Source organism: Brassica napus, chromosome C5, assembly GCF_020379485.1.
Source record: "Brassica napus cultivar Da-Ae chromosome C5, Da-Ae, whole genome shotgun sequence".
Lineage (NCBI taxonomy): Eukaryota > Viridiplantae > Streptophyta > Magnoliopsida > Brassicales > Brassicaceae > Brassica > Brassica napus.
In genome coordinates this window covers 45331679-45353433 of record NC_063448.1, presented here as the reverse complement: position 1 = coordinate 45353433, position 21755 = coordinate 45331679, and the positions used below count along the sequence as shown (strand labels likewise).

General features: G+C 34.6%; 6 protein-coding genes across 12 annotated transcripts; 3 read left to right on the top strand and 3 right to left on the bottom strand.

Moving 5' to 3' along the window:
- The first annotated feature begins 267 nt into the window (after positions 1-267).
- Positions 268-2187, top strand: LOC106345256 (putative F-box protein At2g02030). Its single transcript, XM_013784483.3, has one exon. It carries the CDS (start codon positions 580-582, stop codon positions 1831-1833), a length of 1254 nt encoding a protein of 417 aa, XP_013639937.2. The 5' UTR covers positions 268-579; the 3' UTR covers positions 1834-2187.
- A 504-nt stretch (positions 2188-2691) lies between these two features.
- Positions 2692-5172, bottom strand: LOC111207317 (NAC domain-containing protein 100-like). The gene is made up of 3 exons (XM_022705322.2): positions 4504-5172; positions 3644-3909; positions 2692-3338 (listed from the first exon to the last, which is right to left on the bottom strand). The coding sequence occupies exons 1-3, from the start codon at positions 4655-4657 to the stop codon at positions 2823-2825; spliced, it is 936 nt and encodes a 311-aa protein (XP_022561043.1). The 5' UTR covers positions 4658-5172; the 3' UTR covers positions 2692-2822.
- A 2454-nt stretch (positions 5173-7626) lies between these two features.
- LOC111207318 (NADH dehydrogenase [ubiquinone] 1 beta subcomplex subunit 10-B-like) lies at positions 7627-9004 on the top strand. The gene is made up of 3 exons (XM_022705324.2): positions 7627-7966; positions 8069-8145; positions 8799-9004. The coding sequence occupies exons 1-2, from the start codon at positions 7678-7680 to the stop codon at positions 8098-8100; spliced, it is 321 nt and encodes a 106-aa protein (XP_022561045.1). The 5' UTR covers positions 7627-7677; the 3' UTR covers positions 8101-8145; positions 8799-9004.
- Positions 8975-10399, bottom strand: LOC111207321 (protein SLOW GREEN 1, chloroplastic-like). The gene has a single exon (XM_022705335.2). It carries the CDS (start codon positions 10147-10149, stop codon positions 9190-9192), a length of 960 nt encoding a protein of 319 aa, XP_022561056.1. The 5' UTR covers positions 10150-10399; the 3' UTR covers positions 8975-9189.
- A 236-nt stretch (positions 10400-10635) lies between these two features.
- LOC106453953 (protein PLANT CADMIUM RESISTANCE 4) lies at positions 10636-13444 on the bottom strand. Its single transcript, XM_013896141.3, has 4 exons — positions 12942-13444; positions 12766-12837; positions 12481-12690; positions 10636-10709 (listed from the first exon to the last, which is right to left on the bottom strand). Exons 1-4 carry the CDS (start codon positions 13105-13107, stop codon positions 10636-10638), a joined length of 522 nt encoding a protein of 173 aa, XP_013751595.2. The 5' UTR covers positions 13108-13444.
- Positions 13445-15003: 1559 nt separating this feature from the next.
- On the top strand, positions 15004-19973 carry LOC111207291. Of its 7 annotated transcripts, XM_048758610.1 has the most exons (7): positions 15004-15404; positions 15640-15808; positions 15892-15997; positions 16085-16167; positions 16252-16477; positions 16907-17042; positions 17129-19973. In XM_048758610.1, exon 7 carries the CDS (start codon positions 18110-18112, stop codon positions 19751-19753), a length of 1644 nt encoding a protein of 547 aa, XP_048614567.1. In that variant the 5' UTR covers positions 15004-15404; positions 15640-15808; positions 15892-15997; positions 16085-16167; positions 16252-16477; positions 16907-17042; positions 17129-18109; the 3' UTR covers positions 19754-19973. The 7 variants fall into 7 exon arrangements, with proteins under 7 accessions (XP_048614567.1, XP_048614566.1, XP_048614565.1 ...); XM_048758609.1 differs by having other exon boundaries at positions 16384-16477; positions 16907-19973; XM_048758608.1 differs by having other exon boundaries at positions 16907-19973.
- Positions 19974-21755: the final 1782 nt, after the last annotated feature.

Below are 21755 nucleotides of genomic sequence, written 5' to 3'. Positions count from 1 at the left end.
AGACGTTAAGCGAGAGCGGAGAGTGACACCGGTCCCCAAGGGGAGTGTTACGAAACTTAATTTAATACAAGATGGATGATCAAAGGGGAGTGTTATAAGATAAACTTTGAAATGATCCTCCACTCAAGCACTATGATCATCTACTCATCAAGCACTATGATCACCCACTCATTTACCAAATCAAGCACCATCTTTGATATTTTATGTATTGTTGCTCACTATAAATATCATCACTCATCTCACTATTTTGTACACCATTACATCTTCTTCTTCTTTCTTATAATAAACTTTCTCACTTATATTAGTGTTATTTGCTTCCTACGGGTATTAAATTCTATTCTTATTTAAATTTTTCGATACTATAAATTATAAGGTATTTCATAATAATTATCGTTTAATTAAATTTGAAAAAGAGGTAACGGCTCTCTTCCCCCTTTAGGATTTGTTGGCAGAATGAGTCCTTTTTCTTCTTTAAAAAAAGAAAAATCGGTGGTGGTTGCCATATAACAAAATAAAAAGGAAAGAAATAAAATCGAGGGTTGGCTCTATAAATTATAGATTTGGGAGTGGAATAACACGATGGCGTCGATGGAGATTTATCAGAGAATCGTGAGAGAAACCAAACGCAGAAGAAAAGTAAGAAGAGAGTGGAAGATTGAGATCCCCAATGATGTCATGGAAGAAATCGTGAAGAGGCTTCCGGTGAGATCGATTATGAGGTTCCAAGCTGTTTCAAAGCATTGGGAATCCATGATTAAGACCAGAGATTTTGGGGCAAGACACATGGCTCATCAGAGAAGCAAAGATCCTAAACTCATGCTTGTCTCGTATGGTCTCTCTCATATCCGTTTTGAGCAAAGGGACTTGGAGACGACTTCTCTTGAAGAGAGCCTCCGTTTGAAAACTGAAAAGATTGAGGGTGCTGCTATGGCGATCTCCGAATGCTGCGATGGCCTTGTCTGCTACTACAGATTGACTCAAGCAGTGGAAGTGGTAAACCCGGCCACAGAAACGTCCTTGGTCTCACTCCCCTTAGCGAAATTTCAGCAGCTCCATAAAGACCATCCAGACCGGGATATGGAGCAGGAGATAGAGGCGATTACAGATGAAGATGATGGTCCTGATCTAGTTCCATTCATATCATTTACTAGGTTTGGATTTGGGAAAGACAGCCTCACAGGACGATATAAAATAGTGTGGCTCTATAATATATATCCTGCCACCTTGAACAAGAAGAAGAAGACCAGATGCGAGGTTTTCGATTTAGAGGAATGGAGGTGGAGATTCGTGACTACCAGACCTCTGGATCATCACCAAATCTTGTCTGATCAGAGGCCATCGTTTGCAAACGGATCCTTATACTGGCTCACGGGAGATGAACAAGGATACCCATCAACACAAACCAAGCTCATAGTTTTCGATATTCATACAGAGATGTTTCAAGTCACCTCAACACCACCTTTTATTTCCCCTGACGCCTCTGGTGACAAAATTGGTCTATGCAATCTTGACGGTCGTCTGTGCATTTCTGAGCTCAAGGGAGATTGTACGCAAGAGTTTTGGTGGAGGGTTGAAGAATGCGACAAGTGGGAGCGAATCTTCTCAGTTAACTTGATTTCTACTTCCTCTTGGTTTGGTGGTATCGCTTCACAGCCTCTCACACCTTTGGCCATTTCCAGGGATAACAACAAGGTCGTCCTCTCGCTTACCTATCACGAAAACCTTGTTGACTTTGATCTTGATCCTGACTCTACTGTTTATCATTTGTATTATTATGGTTACTATGGCTTCGCTGTTCCTTATTTTCCAAGTTTATCACTTGTTGATTTCTAGCTCTCTCTTTTTTTTTTCTGATACTATGTATCTTCAGTAACATTAAAAATGTGTTTTGTATATTCAATTTACAGTTCTGTTCTTTTCACTGATTTTTGATTGGTTGGACACTTGACTCCCAAGCTTTACAGCTCTCACACTACAACAACTCCCAGAGCAATGATAAAACAAAACTCACACCCTAACCAACTCTTCTGATTCCCTGATTTGTGACGGACGCAAGGTAGAAACTGGAGGCGGTTGTAGGAGAGAGCCCTAGCGGATTTGGATTCGTTGCGAAGAATCTAAAATTTCTAGTTTAGAAGAAGGTGATTATCCATTACGCTAAGATAAGGCGTGCATCTTTTTTTTTTTTTTATCTCAGGAGATTATAGGCTTATAGCTGAAAGTGATCTCGGTGTCTGTCTTAAGTTATGAAACAGAAATTGATTTTGTCCATTGTTGCGAAAAGAAGAGAGAGTGGAGATTTCAGAATCAGGACAAGAGTTTCTTCATCATCGACTTGTCTTTAGTAACAAAGAGGAGGTCAGTCCTGTCGCAGTTAGAGATGTCAGAATCATGAAGATTTTGAACTAAGCCAAGGAAGTAAAAAAAACGCTTCAATTTATAATTTTCATTTACAGAAATTGTATGTTTGTCAAATGTATTTGTTCAGTATTTAATAAACTGTTTAACAAATGTATAGTTATATACGATTTTAAATTTTACAAGTTGAATACTCAAACATAAAAATCAAGAAATTGATTGCCAACCAAAATAAATTAAGAATAGTATAAAATACGTTCCTTTTGTTGTTCCTTTCTTTAGCTATAACTTATAACGTTGAAAAAAAAAAACTATAACTTATAACGTATAAGGATGTGGACATGAATGCACTAGTTACTGGACCTCATGTACGTATATGTAATGATACAATTGAGACTGATAAGGATTACATAAGAAAAAGTTAATTAATTAGGAGATTACAGATTTACTACGTGATTTACCCTTCACCATATGGAGTCCATATTAAACGCTTCCTCTTGCGGTTGCGGCTGTGACGAACTTGAACCATTTTGCATAATACTGGAGGCTCCTTGCTGGTGTAGAGAAGGATGGATATTAGAGACCATCTCTTTTGGGAAACTATAAGAGTTCCTGATTTGGAAAGCCTTGAGCAACAAAGAGTTGATTGGAGATAAAGGTGGAGCAAGTAGACTTGTTGTCCAAGACGGAATATTAGTAGCCATGTTAATGTTCATGTTCATGTTCATGTTGAGACCAGCAGCACTTGTAATATTGTCTTCTGAATAAACACTAGTTTGCGGATATTGATGATCATGAATATGATTGTAACCGAAGGTTGATGAGTTTGAATTGAGATTGGGAAGCTCGATATCTTCAAACTCATTTGCCATTGATGAGTTTGCATCGCATGGAGATCCAAAAGATGACTGAGGTTGTTGTTCTTGTGGTTTCTTTATAGCTGTGCTTTTTTCGAAGACCCTACACACTACCCATTCCTCCTGGAAATTTAGATGATAGTCAAGATCATGTATTAGTTTGTTAATAATGCAAAAACACATATGATCCAAAAACATTTAAAGATTCCAAAGTGCATAGAATACATAGTTTTCTTAATATTTTCTTCACATGTGCATATAAAGTTAGGATCTTTATATTGACATAAATATATTATTGAGTCGTGCCTGAATGTATTTAATATAGCTTTATTATATTTCTATATTTTGATCGCATCAAAACCTTTATAAAAATTAAAATTCATATAACATCCACATAGTTCAATAACATTTTGTATATGTGTATATACCTTAGCGGGTGTGAAGGGTTGTTTATTCTCAAGCCTATACTCATGCATAACCCAATTGCTTTTCTCGCCCTTTGGAGCTCTTCCTTTGTAGAAAACTAGGGTTTTCTTCATCCCAACCAGCACTCCACTTCTGTATATCTCTTTATCTTTACCCGTGGTTTTCCAATAACCGGCTTCAGTTGCTCGGTTTGTCCTTAAACCGGTTGGGTATTTCCGGTCTCTTAGGCTGAAGAAGTACCACTCTTTCTCTCCCATTGAAGCCTTGGCTGCACATATGATTAGACAAGTATTTGTACATTATTTTAGTTAACTTATATCATGACCTACATACACACCAATACTAACATTTTTTGGATAACTACAATATAATAATAATCAAAATAATAATAATAATGCAAGTATAATATTAAGTCATCAACGAACTCTACGCCATCTAGCTAAAAAATTTATATACGTGTTTATGTTATGTTTATAGTCTCCACATGTTTGGTAGGCTAGATACACCTATATGTAAAACTTAATTAATTCATTCTCTCAGAAAACTGAAGAGTATGGTTTACTAAACAACGTAACAAACTATGGTTTCATTTATATTACTTATATCAAGTGGTCTATATTGTTATATATACGTATACTATGTCTTTTGCCTATTTGCAGAAGAGTGACATTTAGCATTTATATTAATTATTGCCATGTAAACAAAACAGTAGAACAAAAGGAAGCATGATATTCACATATTCTTATGAGTTTATTGATATTACAAACACGATTAAAACACAAGTTATTTGAAGATTATATAAACACAGGGCCGGCGAAACCTACACACAAAAAAAAAAAAAAGATGATCAAAGTATAACTACCTGGCAAATCCCAAGGTTCACACTTGTTCAGATCAACGTCGACGACAGCTTTACCGGTGAATCCAGTATCGGAGACTTTCCGACAAAGATAATGCGTTATGAGCTCCTCGTCTGTAGGATGAAATCTGAACCCTGGAGGAAGATTTTCTTCCATTTATTGTTCTCTTTTGACCAATCAAAATTAGAGACAACAAAGAACAGTAATGCTTCTCCTTTCTAGCTCCCTTGAAGAGAAAACAAACAACGACACAAAAAGCTGTTCAATAATGTGACATAGATAGGGTTTATATATAATCACATATATAACTAAACTATATATCAAAATATGAAATGATTTGTGTACCAAATACCGATCTTGAGGGAGAAGCGGCCACTGGTAGTCTTTTCTGAATGTTGATTATTACAGCTAACTTTTTGACAATTTAAGGGTTTTCAACCACGCATACGTACCCATTTTTATTATTATATAACAATATAACATACATGAACTTATATACTACTCTGTAGTATCTAATAAAATATTTGTCGGCGTATATATTAATGTTCCTTTTAGATTACATTACTATGTTTCTAAAATAACATTGGTCTTAATATCTGCATAAATATAATAATAGAAACATGAAATGGATTTTTGTGAGATTTGTCCAACCAACTTCACCCAATGCTACCCACCATGAAAGAAACCCTGATGCCCAGTGTAGTGTGAACATGCCCGGCGCTTCTCCATTCTTTGGTCAAATTACAATTTAAAATGATACGTAAATTCTAAACCTGATTAAACCATCAAAACTGTCATACATATAGTTGCTGACACTTGTCTTTTTGCTTATCTCACGGCCATTAATTCATGTATAGAAATAATGTCCTTGATTATATGTTTAAAAGAAAGGTACATGCTTATAACTTATACGCTTTTATCGATTTAATTAAAAAGATCAGTTGTGTTGCCATCCCCTTATACATACTCGAATTGTATAGCTCATATTTTACGTTAAATTGTTTCGTGCAAATGTTTCCTCAATTTTCGGGTGTTAGCGTGTTAACAAAAAAAAAAATTTAATGGACTCAATTTCTTGATTGGTAGATAAATAAAAATGCCAAATCATATATTAATTTGTCTTTCATATAAATTATGTACCCCAGACAACAATAGAAATCACGTAGTGTCTTTGCTTCTGTCGGTAAATTGTCTTCTTCTTTTTTCTGCCAAACAAAGATTTCTGATAATTGTAGAGAAAAAAAACCCCAAAAGATATATGGGATCGATGATTCGCATGGAGAATATATGTTTCTAAACAATTCTATTTTTCTTAAGATTAGGTTGTGTATAACACATCCTAGGATACAAATGGAATTTTTTTTGTTATATCGAATGCAGCCTGCGGGTCTTAGTTATTTTACACGTTTAGTTATCTAGGCAAGGTTGAAATAATTACTCTATAAGAGTGGTTAAAAAATTCCACCAACCTAATGGAATGTGTATATAATAATATAAACACATGAAAATAATTAATTTATGTTATTCAACTTAGAATTACTGGGATCTTTTTCCTGTACACAGGTATGTTGGGTCATATATGTGATTAGAATGTCAATCCTACCACTGGAAAACTTTCACAATTGATTGCAATCTAGCCTTGAGACTTTTCCCATCCTTGTCTACAGGCTTTCTAGCTTTCTAGAATCACACATACGTATAGATCTACATGTTATATGCACGTTTTGCACTACTATATATTAGCTATTAACAAATATATCATTGTGTCAAGTAAAGATATATATTAAAATATTTTAACTAAATAAAATATAATATATATGTGGTTAGAAATCTGAAGAACTGTTTCCTGTACATAGAACGACGGACAAATATAAGTTTTTTTTAAAAACAAATATGACTATATCACATACCATACGTAAACAAAAAAAACTACATCACCAAATAATGTTCTGTAGAAAAATTGTTGTAATTCATTACTAATCTGTAATGGTTATTATTCATGACTACTAATGGCCAAAAGTTATAAGTAAACTAACTATATGGATTGAATATATCTTCTTCTGAATGAAAATGGAATGAATACATCACTATACAATGACGGATAAATAAATATATATATATATATATATATATATATATATATCACTATACTTCCAGAAAACTACAACACTACATTCATTCTGTAGATAATTAGTTAATTGTAATTCATTATCTGTGATGGTTACAATGCATGACTACCAATAGCCATTAGTTATTGTTTAAACTTATCACATTTTTATACTAATAAGTTGATATATGGATATAATAGTTACAAAACTTTTGGAATAACTTATGAGTCTCTTCCTCTTATATTACGTACATGTAGCTTTCTGAATTGACCATACCCGGCAATTGGCATATTATCTGCTCCAAATAAACTTTAGACATTTGCAATATGATAATCAAATTGAAATGACACCAGGAAATATCACCTTATAACTTATTTTAAACTATAAGATTCTGGAGTCCACAAAATCTTCAAATCTGTCTACACATTAGATTTTTCATGTGGATTTTCTATAACCATGAAAGATCGTGTAAGACCGCATGTTTTGTCATCATCTATGTGGAAAAGTAATTGCCATCTTTACATTGTGATAGAGTCAACAACAAAAACAAGTTTTCGTAAGTAACATTCCACATTATTGAAAATGATCAAAACTTAGTTGGTAAATCTATGAATTTTCTCTACATTTGAAAAATATGTGAACTTAAAAATGACAATTTCGTTCATAATCTAGTGGCTAATTAAGCATGAATTGAGATGGACGTTCCTCTTTCAATCTTCTTGATGAAATTAATTATAAAAAAAATGTAATAATTATTTGGTAAGATGGTAATTACGATGATATTTCTCCTTGAATGAAATAATTATAGTATTATGTAAAAAAAAATTAATCTAGTAGTTAAATAATAACGATGATATTTCTCTAATTTAACTTTTTGAATATGCCATTTTCTGAATATTATCAATATTATCCATCTAAAAACAACACACTAATTATGTGCTTATAAGTTTGGGCCATGTATTGAGGCCCAATAAAAGAGACCCAAAACCACTTTAAGCAAAAAAAAAAAAAAAAAATCCTAATGTCCCAACTAAAAATCAATCGACGAAAGAGAAGAGAGAAGCAGCAATGGGGAGAAAGAAGGGATTGCCGGAGTTCGAAGAGACGGCGCCGGATGGATTTGATCCGGAGAATCCGTACAAGGATCCGGTGGCGATGGTGGAGATGAGAGAGCACATCGTTAGGGAGAAGTGGATCCAAATAGAGAAGGCTAAGATCTTGAGGGAGAAGGTGAAATGGTGTTACCGCGTGGAAGGCGTCAACCACTACCAGAAATGCCGTCTTCTCGTACAGCAGTATCTCGACTCCACTCGCGGCGTCGGCTGGGGAAAAGACCACCGTCCTATCTCCCTCCACGGTGAGTGATGTTGTCTTTGATGAAACGTTTTATTCGATTCCTTTGGTTGATAAAATGGACTGTCATCATGATTAAGGGTTTTTGGTTGATGTTAATGATCAGGTCCCAAGCCTGAGGCTGTTGATGCTGAATAACAACGCTTTGCGTCTGATCAATTTGAGGCGAGGAACTAGTTCAGGGTTATGCTTCATGTTTCTACAACAAGCATTGGTTTTTTATTACATATGTTCAATAAACTTAAAGAATATTGTAAGAAAGATTTGGGCTCTAGATTGGTTTGAAATGATAATGGTGTGATGCTTTATGGTTTAGTTATGGTTTTTTCAGATATGAAACTGTAAGAGTCTCCTCCATACTTGTCTTAAACTAGAAGTATGTGTCCTGTTAATCAAATTGACAAGCCTCTTTGTCTCTTAAGAACAACTAAAGTGGTTAGTAACTGTTTGTATTTTTCTGTAACGAAAGAAACTGTAGTGCAAAGTGTGAATGTCTCTCATATAATTCACTCATGACATGCTGGAGTAGCTCTTAGTTGAGGTATTTAGGAATGAATACTCTAGCTTTGTGTTAGTCTGCTATGTTCTCATACTCCACGGTCTCCACCACAAAGCCAATCCTAGAAATGGGTGTATTGTGATATTATGACCGATGAACCCAACTTGTGCAAAGTTCTTACGTAGTGTTGTATAGTCTTTGTGAACTTGAGTCATGGTAAATGATGGCAAACGTTACATCATTAGAAGCCGGACTGATTAGTATTCTTCACAGCTTCTGGTTTCACTATTATAATAACGAGCGTACCGATCCAAATGTTCTTTTTCTTGTGATGCAGGTGGCCGAGCTTTTAGCACAAGACATGAAATGGTCTTTGGACTGTGCAGATTTGCTCTTGTTTTCTTTTTTCTGTTCTTTTGGAAACATAGTCTTTGGACTGTAGATTCATGTAAACGTTTGTACGAGCTTGAGTAATGTATTGCTACACTCAACAGTCAATATTAGTCTCTCGTTATCAAATAAGTCTCTTTTTCCACTGTGTTATTATTATGATGCCAAATAAATAATTCATAGGATTAAACAAAAAATAAATCACAAATTCATAAGTTTAAAAAAAAAATTCATTTTGCTTTATAAGTAACTCCAACGTAATCCTCTCAGGAAAACAATCTAGTCTTCCGTGTCTTATTCTTCAGATATGAGAACTATACTAAGTTACTAACTCAAACTCAATTATCTTCACCACTACCAAAGAGCTTCATCTTAGACAATGGCGTCCTCAAATACCCTTCAACTTCAAACTTCTTTGGCGAAAGCTCTCTATACTTCGCAAACTGCTCCTTGGCTTCAGCATTCTTGTCAAGCAAACTATAAATCATACCTCGACAGAAATACGGTCTGAAATCCTTAGGATCCTCTCTCGTCAGCTGCTCGTAGCTCTTCAACGCTTCATCCACATTCTTCTGCAAGAACTGTATCTGCGCAATGATCAGCCTCACGTCTCTAATCTCCTTCACCATATTCTCAGCTTCAGCTACAGCCAACGCGTCTTCCAGCCTCTGCAGCACCGCGTCTCCTTCCCCGGACCTGTCCATGAGCAACGCGTTCTCGAACAAGGCCTCGAACGAGAGTGGGTTTCGTTGGAGAATTTCCTCGAACACTTGGCGTGCGTTTTCGGTACGACCCATTTCACCCAATAGCCTCGCCATTAAAAACTTCCACTCTGTTTCCTCTGGCTGTGCGGTTACGAGCTTCTCTAAGAGCTTGAGAGCTTCTTCGTCTTCTCCGTTCTCTAGCTTCTGCTGAAGCAGTGATCTCAGCGTTTTGACCGCCTCTGGAGTGGATTCTAGAAGCTCGGTTAATGGCGAAGTGGGTTCGATCTCAGACGAATTTTTCTCTTCTTTCACTTCCACGGTGGTCGTGACCGGAGACCCTGCTTTCGCCGGTAAAGTTGAGAGCTTTCCGGTCATGGAAACAGCAGCTCCGATCAGAATCGCCGATTTGGCAAAAGATTTGAGCTTTTCGTGAAAGCAGTAATCCGAAGAACCATTCTTGCTAGCTCTGATGCGCAGAGAGACGAGATCACGACGGGGAACAATATGTCCGGCGGCCGGATGAGATTTAACGGAGACTAAAGAGAAAGCCAATGAAGAAGGAAGCGAGGAAGGAGCTGAGAGAGACGTGAACATGGTTCCAGCGTATCGTATGAGTGGCTGGAGAGTGGAGAAGCGAGCTCACAATCCAACGAGGTAGGCGGCAGCGATTTTCGGATGTGACAAGGGTTGTGTTCACTCAAGTCGACTACTACTCCATTCTCATAGCCGTAAATTATATTTGGGCTTTTCTCATATATGATGGGTCTGTCAATAATTGGGCCTTATCCCATATATCCGAAATATTTATAAAATCATCAAAATTAACTCAGAAGTTTGTATTGAATCAATTTTTTCACTTGATTATTTTCTGGAAATGGAATCGAAAATGTTATCTTGAACTTGTTTTGCAACACTCATGTTTGTTCATGGGCTCCTACGAGGGGGTACGAACCTGGCATCGCTGCCTTACACTTAACTTCGGCCATCAAATATAAAAAAGAGTAGCAAAAAGACGAATTAAAAAACATTCTTTAAATCATGTTGTGATAAAAACAAAATAGAACAAACATTCTTTTTAAGTCAACCCATCATTCGTTGACCTATTGGAGGAGCCATCATCTCTTGCTGATGTGCTTGCACATTCATAGCCCACCCTATTGCACCAATTAATAGTAGTAATATTTAGACCACCATTGGTTATAAAAATACGATTTATCACCACAAAAAGGAATAATAACGAAAGAAAGCAAATCAAAGTTTCATATGCTAATCAAAAACATAGGAAAAAAGAAAAAGTAAAAAAAGATTTATTAACGAGTGGATGTATTTGTAGCAGTGTTCTAAAAAACGTGCCGCTAGATTTTATAAAATTATGCCGATTACTTTTTAAACCGCATAGACAATTATAACATTATAATAATGAATAATGTATAATTATTATTCATAAATTATAATATAAATTCTTATGAAAATAAAGTAATATAAATTTTATAATCAATAAATAATGATTAGGTGATGTCCCGTGCTCATGCACGAATATAAATATTTATGAAATAAATAAACTATAGTAACTAATCAATATCTTAATTATATTTAAATTATTTTATAATTAATCTGTACAAATATTATTTAAATAAATATTTTTTTATTTTTTAGTTACATATGATTTTGTGTAGAATATTTAGTCAGTTCAGTTTCAGAATATGTTGTATTGCATTTACTTTTGATTAATTTGCTAGTTGCTTTTAGTTTTTTTTTTACTATCTTATATTTCAAATATATTTTGATAAAATTATGCATGATTTAATTGGTTTGGTTATTTTATTATGTGTATATTAGATTGTAGGAATTATACCTAATTGTATTGGTTCAAATCTAGATACACTAATATTAGTGTTGCTAATTAATATACTAAGACTAATTTCTTTTGGAATTGCTTATTTTAATGTTGGTTTAAATCAAGATATAGAAAGATTAATATTAATATGTTTTAGTACTTTTTAATATATATTATGTTTTTTGAGATTATGTTTTAAAGAGAAAATTATTCATTTTCTCAAATACCATGTTTTTGTTTTTTAAAATTTTCCTTTTTAGGAAATATATATATATATATATATCATCCAGATTTTATATCTTAAGACATTTCATTTATATATATTATTTGAAACCAATTTAAAGACAAAAAATAAAAATAAAATTTAATTGAGAAAAATATCTCAAAATAAGAATATCTATTATGTTGTTTGGGTCTTTGAGATTATGTATAAAAAATAAATTATACATATATTTTTAACATGAATCTTATTTTTATGAAATTTTCCTTTTCTAATGAATTCAATTTATAATCACATGACCACATTTTAATTTTTATAAGTATTTCCTTTTTATAATATGTTATTTGAAAACCAATATGAAAAGAAAATTATCTCAAAATATCTATTATATTGTTTGATATTATGTTGTACAAGGAATTTTTTCATATGAATCTTATTTTTTATGAACTTTACATTTTTCTTACGAATCTTTTCATACGAATCTTATATATATATATATATATAATGACCACGTTTTTAAAATTTATAACTATTGTCTTTTATATATGTAATTTGGACACTAATATAAACAAAAAGAAGCTAAAATATTAAAATTATCAAAAAAGAAAATAAAATTTTAATAATGACATTAATTCTGTTTTTAGTTCATTAAAGATAAACAATAATTAACCATTCTAAAAATTAATGTGAGCTCACACGTAGAAAACTGATTTATCAAATAATATTATAGAGATCTTTAATATAAAACATATATATATATATTATATTGTTTAACTTATAAACTCCTAAGCCGCCTAAATAATAATTTATGGGTCCGCTTAGCAGCTAGCGCTTTCTTGAACATCGATTCATAATAATGAAAATTTACCAATTTTGGGGTCAAAACCACGGTGTTTGAGCTCACGATACTCTTGACAAAGAGCACAATGCTCACAGAATAAGTGAGTAAGCCAATCTGGAGCTGGAGCCTCCGGTAACCCGTATTTGTTTCTTATCTTGGCCCGGAACAGGGATGAGTATTTGTAAGGGAACGCAGTTATAAATATCGCTCCATACAACAACCCACCAATCGCACAAGCTGTATGATACACAAATGAGGTTCTATGAAAATATTAAACATTTCTGTGCATGTATGTATGAACCAATAACTTACTTGTCGCGCCTTCGTCAACAATTTCAGCGATCTGTCCAAACGTGACGCACGGAACTATACATGTTATCACAGCTGATCCAACGCACCACAACAACAACAAATAAATCGTATATAATGTTTTTTATGTAAAATATTCCGTTATTATGTTGCGATTTTGTTTTGTAAAGTTAACTAACCGTTTTCGATGTCGTTCATGCAATCGAATAGATCAGAACTCCAAAGGTTTTGTGTTTGGTTATTGACCGGTATACCCGTTGGTATGTTTGGCTGAACATCTGCCTTGTTGTTTCCGTAACCCTGAGGATGTGCCTGATTCGGCTGGTCAAGACCTGGTCGAACCATAGATAGTGTTTACCGGCTACTTTGGCAACAAGAAGTTTCTTTTGTTTATCTTTTATAACTACTATCTCTTATTTTTGTGAAAGAACTATGGATGAAGGCTAAGTTTATATAGAGAAAGGTTTCTCATAGTTGTTTTAGTTTAAATATGTTTTTAAATGGTGGGCTCATTTTATTCATATAGTTATTTTCATCTTGTACATTAATTGTGATTTGTAATTAACTATATTGATAAAATTATTCCCCAGACTAGTTTGGCTGTCACCGCTCGTAAAATGACCCCAAAAACAATGAACTGTGCATTATGCATCAAACTTCAACAAAAAAGTTGTTAGGTTTATTTTCTAATAGAAAAAAAAACAATTGCTTCTAGTTATTGCATCCCATGCCAGTTACATTTATTAGCACTACTAAGTTTGAAAATTGTGCGTGATTGTGTATGTAACTTTGACTTCAAATTTTATTTGGAGTCAGAAAACTGGAAATGAATCAGCTCATATATTTATCTCAAAAGGGAAGAAATATTTAAAAGAAAATTAAACATCGGTTTTTGAAACATTTTTGAGATGAGAAATTCTTGGGTTCACCCCTAGGGTGAACTTCTAGATTCACCAACCAATAGTGTTTGAGTATTTGATATTTAATATCTTTTATAAAAAGAAACAAAATTGAATTTCCAAATAAGATTATATTTTTAAAATAAAACAATAAAAATACATAAAAATAGTTACAAAAAATAAATAAATAAATATTGTTAAACCGTTAGCAAAATAATAAATCCTATACCCTAAATCCTAAACTCCAAACCCTAAATTTGAAACCTTAAATCTTGGATAAACCGTAAACGATTGGAAAATTTTAAACCCTAAATCATACATTAAAAACTAAATCTTAATAACAATAAACCCTAAACTATTGGATAAACCCTGAACCCTTGGATAAATCATAAACTCTAAATCAAAAATATTTAAAATTAAACCCTAGAGTTTATGATTTATCCAAGGGTTCAAAGTTTACCCAAGGGTTTAGGGTTTAGTGATTAGGATTTAGGGTTTAGTGTTATTAAAATTTAGTTTTTAATGTATGATTTAGGGTTTAAGATTTTCCAACGGTTTAGAGTTTATCCAAAGTTTAAGGTTTAGCGTTTAGGGTTTAGGGTTTAGTATATAGGGTATAGGGTTTAGTATTTTGCTAGAGACTTAACAATATTAATTTTTTTATTTTTTGTAACTATTTTTATGTATTTTTATTATTTTATTTTATAAATATAATCTAATTTGGATATTTAATTTTATTTCTTTTTTAAAAGATATCAAATATCAAATACTCAAACACTATTGGTTGGTGAATCTAGAGGTTCACACTAGGGGGTGAACCCAAGAATTTCTCTTTTGAGATTTACATTGCTTAGAAATGGTGGTGGACCTGGTGGTTTTTTTCTTATTTTATGTTTTAGTATATAAAACGAAAATAAAACTGCAACTTACTTCTTAAAACTGTTAATACAATGATATTTGATCATGGCAAACACGATTAATGCAAGTTTAGCCTTTGGGTATTGATACACTCTTACACAACCTTACCTAAAATATCGTGGCAGTTGGCAAACATCCACAATGATATATATGTGGTTTATGCCAATGATAAATTTTTCTTATAATTGATTCATCATATAAAAAACAATTTATTACAGAAGATATGTTGTGACAACTCACTAGTTTGACACTATTTTGAGATCTTAATTCTTAAGTTTGCTAATGAACATAACCTTAATAGCAAAAATCGAGGATTTTATGCTACGTTTAGAATTAATAAGTATCTATAATAATAAAACTCAATTTTCTCTCTCCACAGACGTCCACGTCGACAAAGAGGGATGAGCAAATAGAGACACGTGTCGTCACTCTACACCAAGCTTACCATTTTGTTGAACGAAATAAAAACCTGGGCTACATAAGTTACTGATAGATTAACAAGCCCAACCTCTCAAATGATATGCGAAACCCATTAACATAACTCTCTTTCTTCGATAGTCTGCGTCTTCTCAGTTCTCATAAATCCCAGTTCTCATAAAGCTTGGCATTAGGTTACAGCATTTCCTATCATCAAGCTCTCACACTACGTAAGTTTTAGTTAACCCTTTTCCAGGTTCCATTGATAATCCCGTTTCCACTCCTTCACAAGATTCAATCCTATTTCTTCCTTACAAACACAACCTGCAACCATGGTGTCAACCCATATCCTTCTTTGTGATTTGAAGTCCGTACGTTGTTTTCAGATGGGCGTCTCCTACGTTTCTGGTAGCTACAGACCAGTTCCTTGATTTTGACCATATCTAATTGTTTTCAATAATTACTTTTCATTCAAAAAAACTGCATCATAAACGAGCTCTCATCAGCCAAAACTGCATCTCCTGAAAGAGTTTGTAACGCTTAGATTAATATTAAAGAAAGTTCCAACCTGTGCAGTTTCACTTAGTCTTAGTTTTATAAATCTTATGATTCTAACAAAATGTTCTAATTGAAAAAAATGCAGGAATCATCTACATCTGATATGGTAGAAGAAATATTTTTGACAGCTAAGGCCAAAGTAATGAATAATGTTGCCCTTGAAAACAAAATTATTAAAGCCCCAAAAGTTGGAGACTTGGAGCCAAAGTTTCTAAAGAAGCAAGAAAAATGTGGATAGAAAACGGTTTCTCTAAGTAAGTACTATATAAGTGTTTGTCTATAAGTGAAATTTGGTTTCGGTTATTATATGTCAACACTTATATCTTCTGATCTGCAGTTTACTTATGGATGCACAAGATCAAAACCCATGAAATTTAGTTAATTATGTATTGCCACAGCTCTCCAACTCTACTCACTTTGCAATTTATCATCAATATTAACAGGTATGTGTCATAAGAAGACGCTTCTCAGTATGTTTTGGTTGTTGTTTTGCATAAGAACATAATCTTATGATGATGAAAATTTTACAGCCTCTGGCGACATGTATGCACAACTTTTAGCAAAGAAGATGGCCATTAATCTGTAAATAACAGAATCGTGGCTACAATATCAGGTATTTTTCTTTGTCCTAATAGATAGATCATTGGCCGAGAGGTGTTGTTGAGACCATTAAAATTGGAACATGCCTAAAATGCAGTTGCTTCCATCAACAACTCACCCTCACTTGATTCTTAGCAGCATCAGAGTCTCTACCACTTGTCTCCAGACCTCATTCTTCTCTTATTATTTTCAATAACAGAGGTTTGTTGTTTGATCTTTATTTCAAAAGGTCTTCTTGAAACCATATCAATCCATCTGTGGGCCAACGTTGAGAAATTTGACAGTCTGCATAAGCCTAATACAAATACAGTCGGCATTGCATTGTAAGTTAACAACTTCATATCTGGGCCAACATTGAGAGTTTTTACTGTCTGCGTAGCTCAACAGTCAACACTAATAGACTCTCTATCATATGGTTGAGAGATATAAATGAGAATTAGGTCAACAAGCCTAAGAAGCAAATTTGTTTCTGAGTTTAGCTTAGTCGTTTCGTATAAGCTTCACATAGCTGTGCCTTTCCTCCACTTTCCGGCGATGAATGATTGGGTGTAAATGGTGGAATTCACTTAAAGCTACTCATCACTTCCTCAACTTTTCAGCTTTCCTGCGTTTTTTGACCCATTTATTTTATTATATATACGAACCAGATGTGAGGAGCCTGAAGATTTAATCGTCTCGCAATCAATCTTTTTTTACAAACTATCTCTAAAAGCAGGTACCATAATGACAATTCTCAACTTCCTCTCTCTCAGTTGAAGGCTGGTCGGTCTAGGACGACGGTTGTCAGACGGCTTCTCTATTTCTGGGAAGCTCGGGATGTGAATAAAGTAATAGAACTTATGGAGATTGATATAGTTCTGGTAGATGAGGAGGAGTTGCTTCTCCATTGTATTTGTCTTTTCTGTAACTGTTTTCAAAATTATTTTTGTTTGCTAACGCTTCATTGTTTCTAAATGGTTTGCGGTCTGATCCAGGGATCTAGCATACACCCCTTGAACACATTCCACCACTTACTCAGAGAGGGGTCTGTATGAGCTTGCTATAGGAAAAGTGGTGGTGCTAATAGTGACACGTCAGCTCGACACGTCATCAAGATGGTGCAGTTAGAGTTGATATAGCTTGAGAAAACAGAAGTTAGAGTCATCGAAAATAGTCAAGAAAGTTTGTTATCTTCTTCATCCATATTCTCTGTATTTTCTTGGTGATTTTCCTAGAAAATCACCATGGATTCCTCATCCTTGCTTTTGAGTTGTTTCTACATGTAAACTCTTGGCAGGAGAGAGAGCGATTCTTTGTGTAATACATTGGATCGAATCAATACGAGTTACTGTTCATCTTCTTCTTTCCCTGTTACGTTTTACTGTATCAAAGGTATCAGAGCCCAGGCGAACCTCGGATCAATGGCAGGCGTTGAGTTCCAAGTCTTCGAAGGTGTTTCTTGCAAATCCATGGATTTCAACATTGGAAGATCAATTTGCTCGTGATGACTACTCGGATATGGACAAATTGGCGTTAGCTGTGTATTTTCTTGGAGGTAAAGCAGAATCTTTTGTTCATCAACGAGAAGAAATCAAGTATTTTGAAACTTGGGATGAACTAAAGAGTAGCTTGATCCGTATGTTTGGTGAACGAGACGATCCGGAACGGATCAGATTGCAGACGGAGAGGGACATATCAACACATAATTGGCTAGTGTCACTTAAGATTAGGAATGCCGATGCGATTCAAGAGATGTGGATGCCTATTTCTTCTGTTTCGGAGTCACAAGTTGAGTCTGCATCAGTTCCGGCGAAATTGCTTGACGAGCATCGTATCATTCCACAGAACGAATCGATTCAGGTATTGAATCCTAATCTGGAATCAAGCCTTACTAAAGAAGATTAGAGTCAACAGATTCAGGGGAGCCAAGTGAGTCTGAACCTGTTCCAGTGAGTCTTACGTATTCATCCCTTGATATGGACTCAACCGTTGATACCGTGTCGAAGCATGAGATTCAATCGTTTGAGAACAAGAGAGTTGATGAGTGGAAATCTCCAAAGGTAGAACAAATATATGTTTTGGATGTTGACTTGGTGGAAGAATTGGTTCAAAAATCAGAAGATGCTAAGACTGAGCTAGTTGCACACCACTTGTTTGATCTTTTGCTTCAGAGGGTTGTTTGTATAAGGAAGCAACTGAAGTGTCACAAGAGCTGGAAATTTAAGTATAAAATGGAGGATCTGTGGAGATTCCTGCCACAAAATGGTCATTATACATCTATGAGAGGAAAGCACCAAACTTCCAACAGTCTATGTGTTATTGATCATGTGGGATCATCATTGGAGAAAATGAGCACTTGTGGTCGTTGGAGAAGTCAACAACAGTCATGGTTCGTGTACAAACTGAGGTCGTGGCTTCGCTCACTTAGAAACAACATCAAGGCATTTTGGAGAGATGTAGTAGAGATAAAGCTGAGTTACAATGGAAAAGTTATGTGTGAGTTCATGGGGATCGAGAGTGACCTGATCACACTTGAATTTTTCTGTTTCATGGGAGAGAAGTTTAGCACTCTACAACATAAAGTCTGGTACGTTCTGATGGTTAAAAATATAGACCAGAGTTTTGAGTCTGTGATGATGAACCATCTAAGAAGTAAGGTCCCATACTGGAGATTGGCTAGGCTAGGCTTGCTAGAGATGCTCAGTCTTGTGGCTCAGGTTGACTTTGTATTATGGTTCATCACGTATCAACACAAATCTGTTTCAGGTTATATTGTTGAGTTGCAGAATGAAGAGGGATCTGTTTTGAAAAATATGTGGAGAGCAAGCTTGGTGTTTAGCTTACTTAGGTCAGTTAGTGCTTCAATGGAATTCCCTGGGTCAGTTAGCGACAGTGAAAATGCTCGATATCTTCATGAAGTAGAGGAAAAAAGTCTTCAGCTTAATGAGAAACTTGAGGAGAAGCTATGTCTTTCAGTGTTATGGAAGAGACTGCTTTGCAAGGACTGGATGTTTAAGTTCAAAAACAGATTGGCCACAAGAACCACAATCTCAGCTTTTGGGGTTTTGATTTTGGTGATGGAAAATGGCAGCATTGATGAAGCGGAGAATACACTTTTGGTGCACAAGAAGTGTCTTTCTGTTCTTAGACGAGATGTAACGGAGGCTGCTTATATGAGACTTGAAAAGCAGTGGAGGCAGAACAGCCTGATTCAGAAGTCATTTGCAATAAGAAGTTCCCTGCTGCAAAATAGAACACAAAACGTTTTGTGGTTCCTGCTAGTAACTGAAGAGGTGATTGTAGCATTTGAATTCGAAATGCACCACACGAAGTCATGGCAACAGTTTTATAATATTCAGAGAAGTGTGGGGGTTACTACAAGCATGCCCTTTGATCCAGGAGGGTTATTAGAGTGCACAACGGTTTCAAAAGAGTTAGAGCCACTGATTGTCGAACGTTTCACATCTTTTATGCTGCAATTGTGGACATGGAAGTTGTTGATAAACCTTGTGGTCAAGGTTTTTCAAAAAGGGAGGATTTGCTATAGGAAAATTGGTGGTGCTAATAGTGACACGTCAGCTCGACACATCATCAAGATGGTGCAGTTAGAGTTGATATAGCTTGAGAAAACAGAAGTTAGAGTCATCGAAAATAGTCAAGAAAGTTTGTTATCTTCTTCATCCATATTCTCTGTATTTTCTTGGTGATTTTCCTAGAAAATCACCATGGATTCCTCATCCTTGCTTTTGAGTTGTTTCTACATGTAAACTCTTGGCAGGAGAGAGAGCGATTCTTTGTGTAATACATTGGATCGAATCAATACGAGTTACTGTTCATCTTCTTCTTTCCGTGTTACGTTTTACTGTATCAGAGCTCTGTATTTGATGTTACCAGGAATTAAATATTTGTATTGTACACTCCCATGGTTGACTTATACAATTTGTTCACCTTTAGCTAAATTAATTTTAAGTTTTTCTTTGTGCCGTGATTTTTAAAAGCATTTGTTAAGTTTTTAAATTCTTTCCACCAGCTTCACAGTTCAGCCCATTCTAAGTTCCGTACGTTACAATTAATTAACTAAGGACAACCAAAAGTCCTACAATGTTCACATTTGACTGAAAGACAACGTTACTAGCCTCTTCATGTGCAACATCCAGACAGAAACAAACAAAATTTGTCAAGAGATAGAAGGTAAAGCGGACACAAAAGGGTGTGGCTAATATTGTCTACAACGAGTATTCAACAACCTACAGCCTCAGTACGTAAGAACCAACTCTCGTAAGTTCCTCCCACCTGCCAAATGCTTGGATGTACTAATGACTCAAAGTTTCTTTTAGGACATTGATTATTCCCCTCATGCTATCTATAAGTTTCAAACAATTTGTGGAGCCCAAAATGCAATGAAACCACCTGCAACATACATTAGTTGATAAATATTCACAAGTACAGGGAGAAGCTCAGATCAAGTATAATCAAGCCCCACTGATTATCTTATCATCAGTCTAGCAACCTAACGAGACGCAACCTAACGAGACATCCCTCTTAAGGTGAGGATTCGCTTCTAAATAAAATCTACTCAACGTCGCTCCAAATGCTAAATAAACTATACGAGAACATATGTGAGCAAGTGAAAAAAGCACACAAACAGAATTCACACATATCACCAGACTCTCACATAGTGACATGACCACTACATTGATGCCTCCAACATATTTACAATCGTCGCTAATAACGTTCCTCCCAGGGAATAAACGGCCGGTCAGGCCTATCCTTAAAACGGAGCTTTACAACAAATTTATCGGATTACAGATATAAGTCAATTCTCAACAGCCAACGACAACACATCACGCAGCCTCTTCACACCTACACAAAGAAACAACGATTAACCACATATACTCACAAGTAAGCAAAGTGAGCATTACTATATTCCTAAAAACTAACCTACATAGGAAAGGTGATTTTTTTTTTTTTTGGACACAACATAGGAAGGTGATAAAATATAACAAATAACAAAATTAGGACTACAACAGACATGTAGGGAATTAGCCACAAGAAACAAATCATTCTTCATAGTATCAACATTAACACCAAAAAAGCAACAGACATGTAGGGAATTAGAAAAATTAAGATTCCTTTCATGACTACAATCAGCATCCAAGATTTTAATATGCTATATATATAGAAAAAGTGTACGATTTCAAAAAAAATGTTTCAAATGGATAAAGCAAAGTATATGCTTCACATTTTTTTGTCAGAATTCGGAAGTGTCCATTTGTTGATATTTGAATATACTAGATCACTTATGCATGTTTTGTGGTGTTTCTTCCCAAACTGAATCAGTAAAATATGCTACATATTTTTTATCGCTTTTAACCTTTAAGGCATCCTTTATTGAAATATATTCGATCCCTTATGTATGTTATTATATTTTGATTAAAAATATTTGCTTGGTTTTTCTTTAATTAGAGATTTAGTTTACGAAAACAAGCTCACTTTTTACTTAAGATCATTGTGAGTTGATGAGATGTGACTATCCATTATCAATATGTAATCCCTTTCAAAATGTAAGAACATATCTTTTTTTTGGGTCAAATGAACATAATATTCAGACAAAGTAACATA

Excerpts from the sequence above, each read along its gene's own strand:
- LOC106345256 (XM_013784483.3), top strand. The coding sequence starts at position 580 with ATGGCGTCGATGGAGATTTATCAGAGAATCGTGAGAGAAACCAAACGC.
- LOC111207317 (XM_022705322.2), bottom strand. The coding sequence starts at position 4,657 with ATGGAAGAAAATCTTCCTCCAGGGTTCAGATTTCATCCTACAGACGAG. Across the intron at positions 3,910-4,503 it reads TGAACCTTGGGATTTGCCAG|CCAAGGCTTCAATGGGAGAG; the intron begins GTAGTTATACTT and ends TCATATGTGCAG. Across the intron at positions 3,339-3,643 it reads AACCCTTCACACCCGCTAAG|GAGGAATGGGTAGTGTGTAG; the intron begins GTATATACACAT and ends CTAAATTTCCAG.
- LOC111207318 (XM_022705324.2), top strand. The coding sequence starts at position 7,678 with ATGGGGAGAAAGAAGGGATTGCCGGAGTTCGAAGAGACGGCGCCGGAT. Across the intron at positions 7,967-8,068 it reads CCGTCCTATCTCCCTCCACG|GTCCCAAGCCTGAGGCTGTT; the intron begins GTGAGTGATGTT and ends GTTAATGATCAG.
- LOC111207321 (XM_022705335.2), bottom strand. The coding sequence starts at position 10,149 with ATGTTCACGTCTCTCTCAGCTCCTTCCTCGCTTCCTTCTTCATTGGCT.
- LOC106453953 (XM_013896141.3), bottom strand. The coding sequence starts at position 13,107 with ATGGTTCGACCAGGTCTTGACCAGCCGAATCAGGCACATCCTCAGGGT. Across the intron at positions 12,838-12,941 it reads CATGAACGACATCGAAAACG|CTGTGATAACATGTATAGTT; the intron begins GTTAGTTAACTT and ends GCGTTGGATCAG. Across the intron at positions 10,710-12,480 it reads TGGTTTTGACCCCAAAATTG|GGTGGGCTATGAATGTGCAA; the intron begins GTAAATTTTCAT and ends TTGGTGCAATAG.
- LOC111207291 (XM_048758609.1), top strand. The coding sequence starts at position 18,110 with ATGGACTCAACCGTTGATACCGTGTCGAAGCATGAGATTCAATCGTTT.